Source organism: Lactuca saligna, chromosome 1, assembly GCF_052625555.1.
Source record: "Lactuca saligna cultivar CGN05327 chromosome 1, ASM5262555v1, whole genome shotgun sequence".
In the NCBI taxonomy this organism is placed as follows: Eukaryota; Viridiplantae; Streptophyta; class Magnoliopsida; order Asterales; family Asteraceae; genus Lactuca; species Lactuca saligna.
The window spans coordinates 173,672,181-173,684,907 of record NC_136417.1 but is presented as its reverse complement, the minus strand read 5'-3'; the positions used below and the strand labels follow the sequence as shown (position 1 = coordinate 173,684,907).

At 35.8% G+C, this 12,727-nt stretch overlaps 2 protein-coding genes across 2 annotated transcripts; both read left to right on the top strand.

Annotated features, from left to right (window-relative positions):
* Positions 1-3,829: 3,829 nt before the first annotated feature.
* LOC145013853 (uncharacterized) lies at positions 3,830-4,665 on the top strand. The gene is made up of 2 exons (XM_078972206.1): positions 3,830-4,215; positions 4,278-4,665. Exons 1-2 carry the CDS (start codon positions 3,830-3,832, stop codon positions 4,663-4,665), a joined length of 774 nt encoding a protein of 257 aa, XP_078828332.1.
* An 81-nt stretch (positions 4,666-4,746) lies between these two features.
* LOC145013837 (uncharacterized) lies at positions 4,747-5,360 on the top strand. The gene is made up of 2 exons (XM_078972205.1): positions 4,747-5,083; positions 5,194-5,360. Exons 1-2 carry the CDS (start codon positions 4,747-4,749, stop codon positions 5,358-5,360), a joined length of 504 nt encoding a protein of 167 aa, XP_078828331.1.
* The last annotated feature ends 7,367 nt before the right edge of the window (positions 5,361-12,727 follow it).

The following is a 12,727-nucleotide window of genomic DNA, read 5'->3' as shown; positions in this document are numbered from 1 at the left end:
GTGACCTCTTCCTTATTCATGTGATATGTCATGCGGAATTGATCATAACACGATGGTAAGGAGTGAAAAATGATATCTATTGCAAGATCCTTAGGGAAGTTCACATGAAGCTTCATCAACCGATCCACATACCTTTGCATTTTCTGCATGTGGATCATGACGTACTCTCCGTCCATAATCATGGTTGTTATCATGGAGAAGACGATTTCATACCTCTCTCGTCGTGCACTTTGATGGTATCTTTCCATTAGATCTTGGTGCATTTCAAAAGGGTAGAACTCCTCACAGGACTTTTGGAGTTCTGTTGTCATTGTGGCCAACATGATGCATGCCACTTTGGTAGCATCCCTTTCACGTGCCTTGAAGTCAGCGATCTCCTGGGGAGTTGTAGTGGTCTCATCAATCTCCCTCAACTCCTTATGAAGGACATATTCTTTGTCTCATCATTCATTGAAATTGCATCCTTCAAAAGTGACTTTCCCACATAAGTTCATAAGGTTAAAGGAGCCATTAGGATTAGAGCCAGAAGCAGCATCGTTGGAAGACATCTAAAAGAAAAGGACAATATTAGTTTAGATATTAAGAGTGTCCTTAATAAAACACCCAAATGTAATATTAAGTCTAGGATCCAATCACAATATATTATAACTTACAAGAGGTATGCTGCACTCCACACTATAACATATTTGAAAGGTAGGTGAATGACGATTCACCAATTTCCACCGTGAAAAACGAAATATATTTAGGTTTTAAATTGGTTCTTATAAATTCCTAGATTCTTTTGAGATTCAATGAACTTTTCAAAGGCATGTTTCAATCTCGAGTGTGCCCTCCAAGTTTTGTGACTACGATACCGAGGATCATAAAACGAGGTGTGACGTAACCAAACAAATTACTTGGTACCCTTAAAGTTTACCACTCAATCGATTTCCCGGTAAACCATACACGTTCCACCGATACTATGATAAACCTTAAATCAACCATTACCTACCTTGTTAAGTCCAAGTTAGTGTGCCGGTTAACGACACATGCTCCACGAACGACTTAAACAAAGTGTAAAGTGTAATTTCATGGATTAGCACCTTATTCACATTTTTCCTAAAGTAACTAAGATTGAGAATTTAATAAAACATTTAGTTACTTTATAATATTCATCATACTTTTAATGAGAATTTATAAGACCTTGTCCTACCCGTTCGGCTAACGACCCTCCACCGATCAAGGAAGCGGTGGGTGAGAGTGGAGATCCATTAAGTTCCCATTTTATAGGCAACAACCTTATACCCCCTTATAGACCGGCTTCGTGAACGAGGCGTACTAGCGGTGAGACGACTTGATCTTATACATACATACATACACACACACACACACACACACACACACATATATATATATATATATATATTAACTTATAATATTATAAACTATAAGGGTTGAATTTTAACTTTTAATATTCTAAGGGTTGGAACTAAAGTTTTAATCAAGACTTTACTTGTTACAAAACTTGAGGGCATGTTTTGTAATCTTTGAAAACTTTTCATTTGTTATAACTAATGAATTTAATTGAGTATTAAAAATGAAGACTCTTCATTTTTATAACTCTAGTGTTCTTTTAATGGCTTTAATAAAAGTGTGACTTTTGGTTTTCCATAACTTGAGGACAAGTTATGGACTCCATTAAAACACTTTATGATCATGAATTAACTACCATGAAGGTTACAAGCAATTCCTATGATCATCTAATCTTGATAAGTTCAAGAACATGAATATGAAGATTTCAATAATAAAAAATTACACTTAAAAACTTTTAATTTTGATAACTGCCATTGCAAATGAATTAGCATAAACATTCCATCATCCAAAACAAGTTTTCAAGTACCAAAACAGTTTAAGGTAATGTTTCTAGTCCATTTCCAGCAACAAAAGTCGAATTTCTGAAAACTGCAGCCTATACTCGTCGAGTGCAAGAACAGACTCGACGAGTAGCTTGCATTTGTTCATGGATTCGTCGAGTCCCCCCATGGACTCGGCGAGTTCATACGAGCAAAAAACAGAAAAACAATTTTTTTCAACAGTTCGCACAAAAAATCAACAAACAAGCCTAGTCTTTGATACAACTAATGGGGTTTGAGCATTCTAACACTTCTTAAGTGTACATGTAACCCTAATAACCTTGGATCTATGTTTGTCTAATAATCATGCAGAGTTGAATTCCAAGGTTATATTCCTATTTAGCATACATGGGGAACAATTTTTAACTTGAATGAAAGATAGAATAACATACCTTGTTGTTGCGTATGATCCTTGAAACCTTGTGAGCCTAGCACTGCATGTGTGACGCCTCAAATGCTTCACACAACACCAAATGCTTTTGGAATGACTTTAGAGAGAATACACACTTCTAAAATCGGCCTAGCTCTCTTGTTTCTTGTCTGTAGTCGATTTTAGTGGAGAATATGTTCTTTATGTAGTGTTGACACTTATAGGGTTACACCATATAAACCCTAATGTGTCATGGCTTTTCATTTCCATGACCCATGGGATTGTAACTACCATGGAGCATCCATTTAGCATCCTATGGGTGTAACGCAACTTGATAATCCATGGAGACTTTTATCCCACTATACAAGTTATGGATGATTTACATAATCAACCCATACATTTAATTAGTTATCTTTTGATCACTTAATTAATTCTAAATTAATTCTTGATCAAACTAATTAAATAATATTATTAATATATTAGAACTTATAATATATTAATAAACCACAAGTGTTATTTCTCTCATTTATTCTATCGAATTCCTTGGTGCCATGCAACCCAAATGGACCATGCTGGGTCGGGTCAAGTACATAGCAGAAATAGTTATGGACTTAGACACGTTATCCAACAGAATAATCCAGACAATTATGACAAACTTGTGTGTGCGGAAATTCCCGATCCAATAAGCGTTCCTCAAATGTATGATCTTGTCAAAAGTCACATGATGCACGGTCCTTGTGGTAGCTTACGGGATAAAAGTCCATGTATGCAGGGTGTGCCAAAAATATGTCGTTTCAGATATCCTAGGCAATTCAATGAAAGGACATCACAAGGAGAGGACTCATATCCATTATATAGAAGGAGAAATAATAGAATTGAGGTGATTGTAAGAAATACATCATCGGATAACAGATGGGTGGCTCTATAGAACCCAAAGTTGTAAATGATGTTTAATTGTCATATCAACGTTGATCTTTGTTCGAGTATAAAGTCTGTGAAATACCTCTTCAAATATGTTTATAAGGGCCATGAAAAACAAGTTATCCATATTGATAAAGGCCAAGAAAATGTTGTTATTAATGAGATACGAAGGTTTCAAGACGAACGTTATGTGTCTCCACTTGAGGCATTATGACGAGTTTTTAGCTTTCTTCTTTCAAAAATCCACAGTTGTGTGATGGCCTTGCAAATACATCTCCTGAATCAACAGTTGGTTAGATTCAAAGACGGTGACATAATAGAAGACATTGTTGTTAGGGAGAAAGAAACAAATTCAATGTTGACGGCATGTTTCAAGAAGAATAAAGAAGATTTGAATGCAACAAAATATTTGTATAAGGATTTTCCCAAGAATTTTACATGGAATCGGAGCAACCATTGTTGGAGGACCAGGGAACATAAATCAATGATTAGTTGACTTGATTATGCTAATCCGGCTGAAGGAGAGAGATACTACCTAGGCTTGCTTTTATGTCATATCACCGGGCCTACCTGCTTTGAAGATTTATACATAGCCAATGGTGTATTACAACCTACATTTCGAAAAGCAGATTTTGAAAGAGGTTTAATGGAGATCGATGATAATTTATCACAGTGTCTTATAGAGGCTTCCGTATTTCAATTTCCCAGCGCACTGAGAAGGTTATTTGCGACAATGCTGATTTTTTGTGAACCAGGAAATGTTCACAAATTATGGGACGACCACTATGCTTCTCTTTCTGAAGATTATAGGACACAATATGGATGTGCCGAGCGAGTGCAAAATATGGTCCTCATCGACATTAGATTCTTCCTAGAATCTATGAGTAAAAAGCTTAGTGATTATGACCTTCCAAATGTCAGTCCACACATCGATTTACAATCAAGAGGCTATCATGAGGTGCAAGAAGAATACTCTATAAATGTGGAATATGAAGACTTACATACGCGGGATTCTCTCAATCTAGACCAGAAGTTTGCATATGATGAGATAATGAGGCATGTGGATCAAAATATTTTGGGTGTGTTCTTCATAGATGGTCCCGGTGGACCTGGAAAGACATTTTGTACAAAGCTTTGTTGGCCAATATTCGTGCATGTGGTCTTATTGCACTTGCAACTGCCACATCAAGTGTTGCGACTAACAACATTCCAAGAGGGAGAACAGCTCATTCACTATTTGGAATTCCCCTCAATCTTGATAATAACTTGATGTGCAAGATCACTAAACAAAGTGGGAAAGATCAGACATTTCACAAGGAAAAGGTAATCATATGGGATGAAGCAGCAATGGCTAAGAGGCATGCAGTAGAAGCAGTCGATCGGACAATGCAAGACATCACAGATGAGAAGCTCCCTATATTCGTATACCTGATAACATGTCCATTCCATACACTGATAAAACTAAATCAGTGGACGCTCTGATTGATTCAATATTTCCTTCTTTGCAATCCAACGACGTCGATTAAAAATTTATCATTTCGAGGGCGATATTGTCAACTAAAAATGAAAGTGTTGATGAGATTAATAATAAGTTTATCGAACGATTTTCTGGTGAGCAAAAAGTTTACTATAACTTTTGATGAAGCGGAAGATGACAAAAATAACTTATATCGGATGGAATATTTGAACTCGCTAAATGTTAGTGGTGTACCCCCTCATTATCTTCGGTTAAAAACTGAGTGCCCTGTAATACTTTTGAGAAATATCGATCCTTCAAATGGGTTATGTAATGGCACCAGATTGATATGTCGAGCTTTCCAACAAAATGTCATTGATGCAGAGATAGCTGTTGGCCAACATGCTGGAAAAAGAATGTTTTACCAAGAATTCTTCTATGTATGTCTGACGAGGAGATGTTCCCATTCAAACTTAAGACAAAGCCGTTTCCACTTCTTCTTAGTTTCTCTATGATAATCAATAAAGCTTAAGGACAAACAATTCCAAATGTAGGTGTTTATCTACCAGAATCGGTATTCTCACATGGCCAGCTTTATGTGGCGTTGTCCAGAGGAATATCACGTGTCAATACCAAGTTATTAGTAAAGCCAGAAAAAACATTTGATAATGATGGAATCTACACATCAAACATTGTGTACAAAGAAGTGTTATGTGATTAATAAGGCACAATCAACAACTTATTATTTTACAATTTCTTCAAATATGTGACTTAGAAGCTTATTTGATGTTTAATGCAGGGCTAGCAGATGAAGCAACATGATTGCGGATTGGTGTAGTTTATATATTGGACATGTTATAAATATACAAAACTACATGGTTGTAGATTGTTATTATTTATATATGTTAAAATCAAGTATGAAGTATTAGATGAATTATTTGAGATGTAGACTCAACTTTTGTTGTATCGTATGACTATGCACCAAGCAAGAAACTATATGTTGAAATTAACTATTCGACACAAATAGTCTACCAAATGGCCCCAATGAATAACTCACGTCTAAAGGAAACTAATCATCACATTAAAACTATCTTCCGAAAGAAATTTTTAATTTTTAAAAATCTAGGGGTTGGAACTAAAGTTTATTAAGTGACTTTATATGTTCCAAAACTTGAGGGCAAGTTTTGTAACTTTACAAAACCTTTCAATTTCATAACTTATGAGTTATTAAAATGAAGACTCTTCATTTTATATCTTATGTGTTCTTTTAATGGTTTTTAACACACGGAGACTTTTGGTTACCCATAAGTTGAGGAAAAGTTATGAACTGAATTAAAACACATAGTGATCATGAATGAATCATTTAAACAAGTAATTCCAATGATCTATCAAAAAAACTCATAAGAACATGAATATTCATATCAAAGTTTCAAGAACATATGAACACATAAAATCATGAAAATTTGAAATTAGCCATTGTAAATGGAATAAAACACCCATTACACCATCTAAAACAAGTTTCATAGCACCAAAATAGTTTAGGGTAATGTTTGTAGTCCACTTCCAGTAGCAAAAATTGAAATTTTGCACCATGCATGGCCAACTCGTCGAGTACACGAACTGAATTGCCAAGTTGGATGCATTTTCACTTGGACTCGTCGAGTCCCCTATGCAGACAGCTCAAAAATTAGAATTTTCCTCTATTTTGCATCAAGTATTAACAAACAAGTGTAGGCTCTGATACCACTGATGGGTTTTGAGCATTTTAACACCCCTAAGGTTACATGCAACCCTAGCAAACCTTGGATCTATGTTTGTATAAAATACATGCAAAATATGATTTCCAAGGTTCATAATCCTATCTAGCATACATGGGGAACTTTTAATCTAAAAGATGGCTAGAATTACATACCTTGTAGTTGATTTGATTCCTTGAAAACCTTGAGAGCCTAGCACCCCAAGTGTGATGCCTCAAATGCTTCACAAAACACCAAACGCTTTGTAATGACTTTGAGAGAATGCAAACACTTGTAAAAATCAGCCTAGCCCTCTTGTAAGTTCATGTAGACAATTTTGGTCAATATCATGTTCGTTATATAGTGTGTCACATCTAGGTTTACACCATGTAAACCCTAATGTGACATGACTCTTCATTTCCATGACCCATGGGTTTGTAACTCCCATGGAGCATCCGTGGAGCATCCTGCGGGTTTAACCCAACTTGATAATCCACGGAGCCTTTTACCCCACTATACAAATTATGGATGATTTACATAATCAACCCATATATTTAATTAGTTATCTTTTGATCACTTAATTAATTATTGATGAATACTAATTAAATAATACTTAATAATATATTAGAAATTATAATATATTAATAAACCACAAGTATTATTTCTCTCATTTAGTATATACCCAAATGGACCATGTTGGGTCGGGTCAAGTACATACTAGATTTCGTTATGGACTTAGACAGCTTATCCAACAGTCTTTAAGGTATTTCTTTTCATTGATTGGAAAATGAAAGGTCATGTCAAGTAGGACAAAAGGATGTTCGACATCAAACCATGGTGGAGATTTCTCTACGGTGTTAGAACTATTTGACTAACCCTAATTGTATGTATTATCTACATACCCGTTATTCACTAGATTTTTGGTTGCTATTCATTCAATAAAGAGTCTATTAACTTATTTAGATGTACAATATCTAGTTTGTTCAGATCCCATTGACTAAAAGAAGCATCTAACTGAGTTTCACTAAACAACCTAGCACCCTTTCCTAACTTCAAGGGTTTTTCTAACATAGTGACCTTACGTTTCTTATCTTCTAGTCTTTCTCTCAAGTGATACAACTCTTGGGATGCTATGTTCCTTTCATCCAATGTTTTTTTTATAATCTATAAGGAAGTTTGCACTCGTTTAAGTAAGTTTTTCTAGGTGAAGTTCAAAGTCATGCATGCTATAGCTGTTTACCTATATCAATAAATTTACATTCTCAATGATGTTGAGGCTTCATTCCTTTGCTATGAAGCAGTATTTTTTTTTCATCCTTGTGGATCCATATTTAGTTTTATCACCCCTTTTTTTACTGAGATACAAATTTCCTCGCTTCCTTTTTTATTAGTTTCATCATCTTTATCTCCCAAGGACTATAATTGATGGTATCTTTGTAATTGTGCTACAAATGCTTCTTCAATTGCTCTTTCCTTGTCTTGAATCTCTTGAGCGATTATGAGATTGAATGCTTTGTTCTTAACCATACTAGCCTTACAAAATTTTGCAAAGTGATTCTCCTTATGACATTTTTGGCACATGAGAACTTCATATTTCTTATTTTCGGTGCCAAGTATGGTGTCATATGGTTTATAATCTTTTGATGCTTTAGTAGAGTTGGTAAGTGTTAAAGGTGTGTAACTACAGTTAAAGGGAGGTCTGGTAGGCTACTCATTTTTGCAATAGTTTGGTGGTGGAAGCATGTTGAACTGTTGGCTAACCAAGGGTAACCGATTTTGGATAGCTTCTTTATCATCATGTTGCATCTATTTTTTATATGACTACAATGTGTGAGTGGTCCACCATGATCTTGCTATCTCCTTAAACTATCTTGTTCGCCATAGTCCACTGTTTTCCTTAACCGTTTAGGATCTACATATTTATTTCATGATCACTTAGAGTAATGCCTGTATTTGAGATTATGGTGATGATGAGGTTGAATCTTTTGTAGGAATCATCAATACTTTCTCCAGGGAGAGCTTTGAAGCTTTTGAAATCGTTCAAGGTTGACTTTGGCTTCCTTTCTCGATCTTGTTATGTTCCTTCATAAATATTCTTAAGAACATCATCTATTTCTTTTGCATATTTATAGTTAATAATAAGATCAAAGCTTCTAGGACTCCACAAGAGATTTCATATAAAACAATTTCATATATCTCCATATTGTCGATGTCATCATTGGTAGGTCTGGTCATGGAAACTTAACCATCTCCAAGTCTTGTTTGAGTTCCATTAGTGACAATGGGTGTAAGGAAAGGTACATGTGGTCCTTTTTCGACACACCTCCAAGCTTCCTTTCCAAGTCTTCGTAAGTATCATTCCATTCTTTGAGACCAGTGATGATATTTACTTGTAACAAGTATTGGAGCTCAAGTAGAACCTCCAACATTGTTATATACATTTAATGAGTATAGTTTTTCCACTATCCTTTATTCGAAAAAGATGAGCTAAGTGGTATACAAGGCCTTTTAAATCTTAGATTTTCTTTAGAAAAGATTATGAATTTTCAAAGAAAGTTAAAAAGTAACCACTATGGCTCTGATAAAAATACTTGAGAGAAGTAGTTAATGATAAAGAGATTATGGTGTGGAAATTAAGTTAATCTCATGGATCTTTGATAAAGCTTAACAATAAAAGATAGTGGAATTATAAACGAAGCATTACAACATCATACATCATTAATTATAAGCAACTGAAAGAGATATTTGTTGAATCATAACATGGTTTGTAGTCAAACACAAATTATTAAATGAAGAACAGCAAAAGATGAACACAGAATTATAAGTGATAAGGAGACTTGTATTTAAAATTTATAAGTTTACAAGGAACATGGAATTGGACACACTTTCAAATGATTACAAGACTATCTATTTATAGAAGGAAATAGTATAAGTCTACAAATAGGATAATACAATATTTATCCAGACTAAGATGACCATGTTTCCCATGAGTGGGATAGGTAACACCAACCTACACATAAAGTCAAAAAAAGTAATCATTACTTTTCTGACATTGCGGTATAGCAAAAGACAAAAGCTCTTTTGAACACGTCTCACTTCCTTCCTTATCGCCGGTCTGTAAAAGTCTGCAGTGAAGACGATAATACTCCTTGCTATCACTTCTCATTAAAACACTTCGTAATATAGCAATTCAAGTCTTCTCATTACTGATGCACTCCATAGCTAGCGAGGGTTACTTTCATCTATCAACAATGTGCAGTGTTATGAGACCAAAACCCATGTCTAACCTTCTTTGAGCGAGCACCAATTTACTTTTGTTTTAGTGTCAACTTCACCTGCAATTGGTTGGAGTGTTTGATGAGTTAGCTTATGAATGTGTACAAAATCCACATAAGTATCTTTCTCAGTGGCATACTTCCTCTTAGGCCACCCTGTGAAATACCCATGATAATGCATCCTCATCGTGAGATATGTAGCATTGCAATATCGATAAATATTAGAAGGAGGCCCTATAGGTACCAATCCTCTAATCACCCAAGGGACATTATAATTGTACATTCTTATAGAAAGAATTTTAGAAAGGGATATCAAATTAGTTAATAAAAATAGGTTAAAATGATGAGAATAATTTTCGGAATTTATAAGAGCATCAAGGGTAATTGAAAGTTTAATAATCTAAACGGGGAAGTTAATTTTATTTAACTGAAGTAATGGAGATATTTCTCAGGTTGAATCTTTGAGAAAATTTATCACTAATAAAAGACAATAATTGTATCATGCATATTTGTCTTTTAAATTAAATGAACCTTTAATACATAAAGTCTTTAATAGAAAAGTAACTGTATTACATAATAAAACTAAATTTGTAATAATTACATTTCCATAGAAAAACTTTATTAACAATACTATGTATATTCTAAGTATCCTCTTTCCTGAACATGGTGAGATCAAACATTGGAAGTAACAAGGAATTTGTAACATGTACACCAAACTCCACACCAATTCTGAAAAAAGAAATTACAAAACAGTGATGAGTAAAATGTACATCACAAAAACAAAATTGTAGATAGTGTAACGTCCCAAAAATAAGACCTAAAAATTTCATTTTAAATTTTTTAAAACTGTAATCCAAAATATTTTCATACAACCAAGATGGATCAAAGTGTATCACTACATGACAAAATATCAGAGTAAATCACAAAATGTGGAATAAGATGGTGTGTGCTCTGCAATCATCCTAGGCTCTTCCCTTTTGACCAGAAGTACCTAAAACATAAATTGAAAACCATCAGCTTAATGCTTATTAACTTATCCAAAATAGCACATAACATACATAATAAACACATTCTAGGCCCCGCCCTTCATCGGGCCACGATCGGCATCGGGTCAACCCAGCCTCGGGGCCCACCCGACATTGAGCCCAGTTTGTTTTACAAATCTGTCAATCATCAAGCTCCACCTAAAATAATGCCCCACCTTGTACATAAATTATGATATAAACATGTAATAATACTAGCAAATGTGACATCAAGCCCCCGCTCAGTACACATACTAATGTATAACACATTTAAGCATCGGGCATATATCTACCATCCTAAAATAATAAACTATTGGCCGACATTGGTTCCTTCGACACATTAAACATAGTCAGGAAACTCACCTCAAACTATTGAATCTTATTGACAAATCACTGGTTGTTGGTCTGAAAATACATGCGTTGTCATCATAAAATAAGATCCAATTAATAATTTGATCCTAAAGTACAACTAAGACTCTAAACTAGGGTAAAACACAATTTTACCTTTTACCTAATGTAACGACCCAATTTTCACGACCAAAATTTTCATTTTTGATTAAGTGATTTGCACAACATTTGTATCAAAAAATAAACCAGTCATATCATTTAATAAAAGCATGTCTCGTATCTGAAAACCGAATCGTAAAAACATAATAATGTCAGAGTACAATTCCCAGAATAACTCATAGTGCGGAAAACAAAGAGTATGTGTATGATGTGCCACTACCACGCCAACTCCTTCCCCTTTGATGAAGAGATACCTGAAATGAAAACTGTAAATTGTAAGCACGAGCTAAGTGAGTTCCCCCATCGTACCACATATCATGCAATCACATAGGATACATACTGCCGAGCAATTCTGGGGTGCCTGACCTAGCCGGTACAACCATTCTAGGGTGCCATCCTACCCATGCGGCCATTCTCGGGTGCCGTCATACCCATGCGGCCATTATGGGGTGCCGTCCAACCCATGTCAAGCCATTTTGGGGTGCTGACCAACCCATGTCAAGCCATTTTGGGGTGCTGACCTACCCGTCGGTCCTGAGAACCGACCTTCGGGGACTATTCCACCCCTTACTGCTACTATCACATATATCATAACACAAACATACTATCAGACATATCTAGGGTGCCGTCCTACCCAGGTGGCCATTATAGGGTGCTGTCCTACCCATGTCAAGCCATTTTTGGGGTGCTGACCTACCCATGTCAAGCCATTATGGGGTTCTGACCTACCCATCGGTCCTGACAACCGACCCTCGGGGACTATTCCACCCCTTACAGCTACTATCACATATATCATAACAAAAACATAATATTAGACATATATGGGGTGTCCGAACTACCCTTCGGTCCAAACAACCGAACCTGGGGACTATTCCCCACCTACTACCGCTATCACATATAACATATCATGCCAGTATATAAACATATCAGCACATAATATTAGACATATTTGGGGTGTCTGACCTACCCTTCGGTCCTAACAACCGAACTCTACTACTATCACATATAACATATCATGCTAGCATATAACATATCAGATAGTAGCAAACCTAGATGATATCACAAAGACAATCATCTAATCATACAACTCCTACTGGCTGGCCGACATTATGGCCATAGACCCACTGCTACTGGAAGGTAACTCCCCACGTAGCAGCTACTGATCTGTGTGGGAATCCTCTGATTGCTACCACTGCTGCTCCGGAAATCCTCCGGCTATAATTCCCACAAAACACTTAGTCATACATTGCTAACTGTTCTTAGGGTAAATGACCATTTTCTCCATGACCAAATCAAAGTCAAAGTCAACTCCTAGTTGACCTGACTCACCGAGTCCCTATCCATCCATTTTTCCTTATACCCGTCTCTACTCGTCGAGTTAGGCGATGACTCGATGAGTTTTCCTTCTAAATGAACATCGACTAAATCCTCATCTGACTCGCCGACTTGTATGAACAAATCGTCGATTTCATCTTCAATTGATACACAGGTCCTGTCCTTGACTTGCCGATTTGTATAAACAACTCGTCGAGTTCATCTTCATCCTTA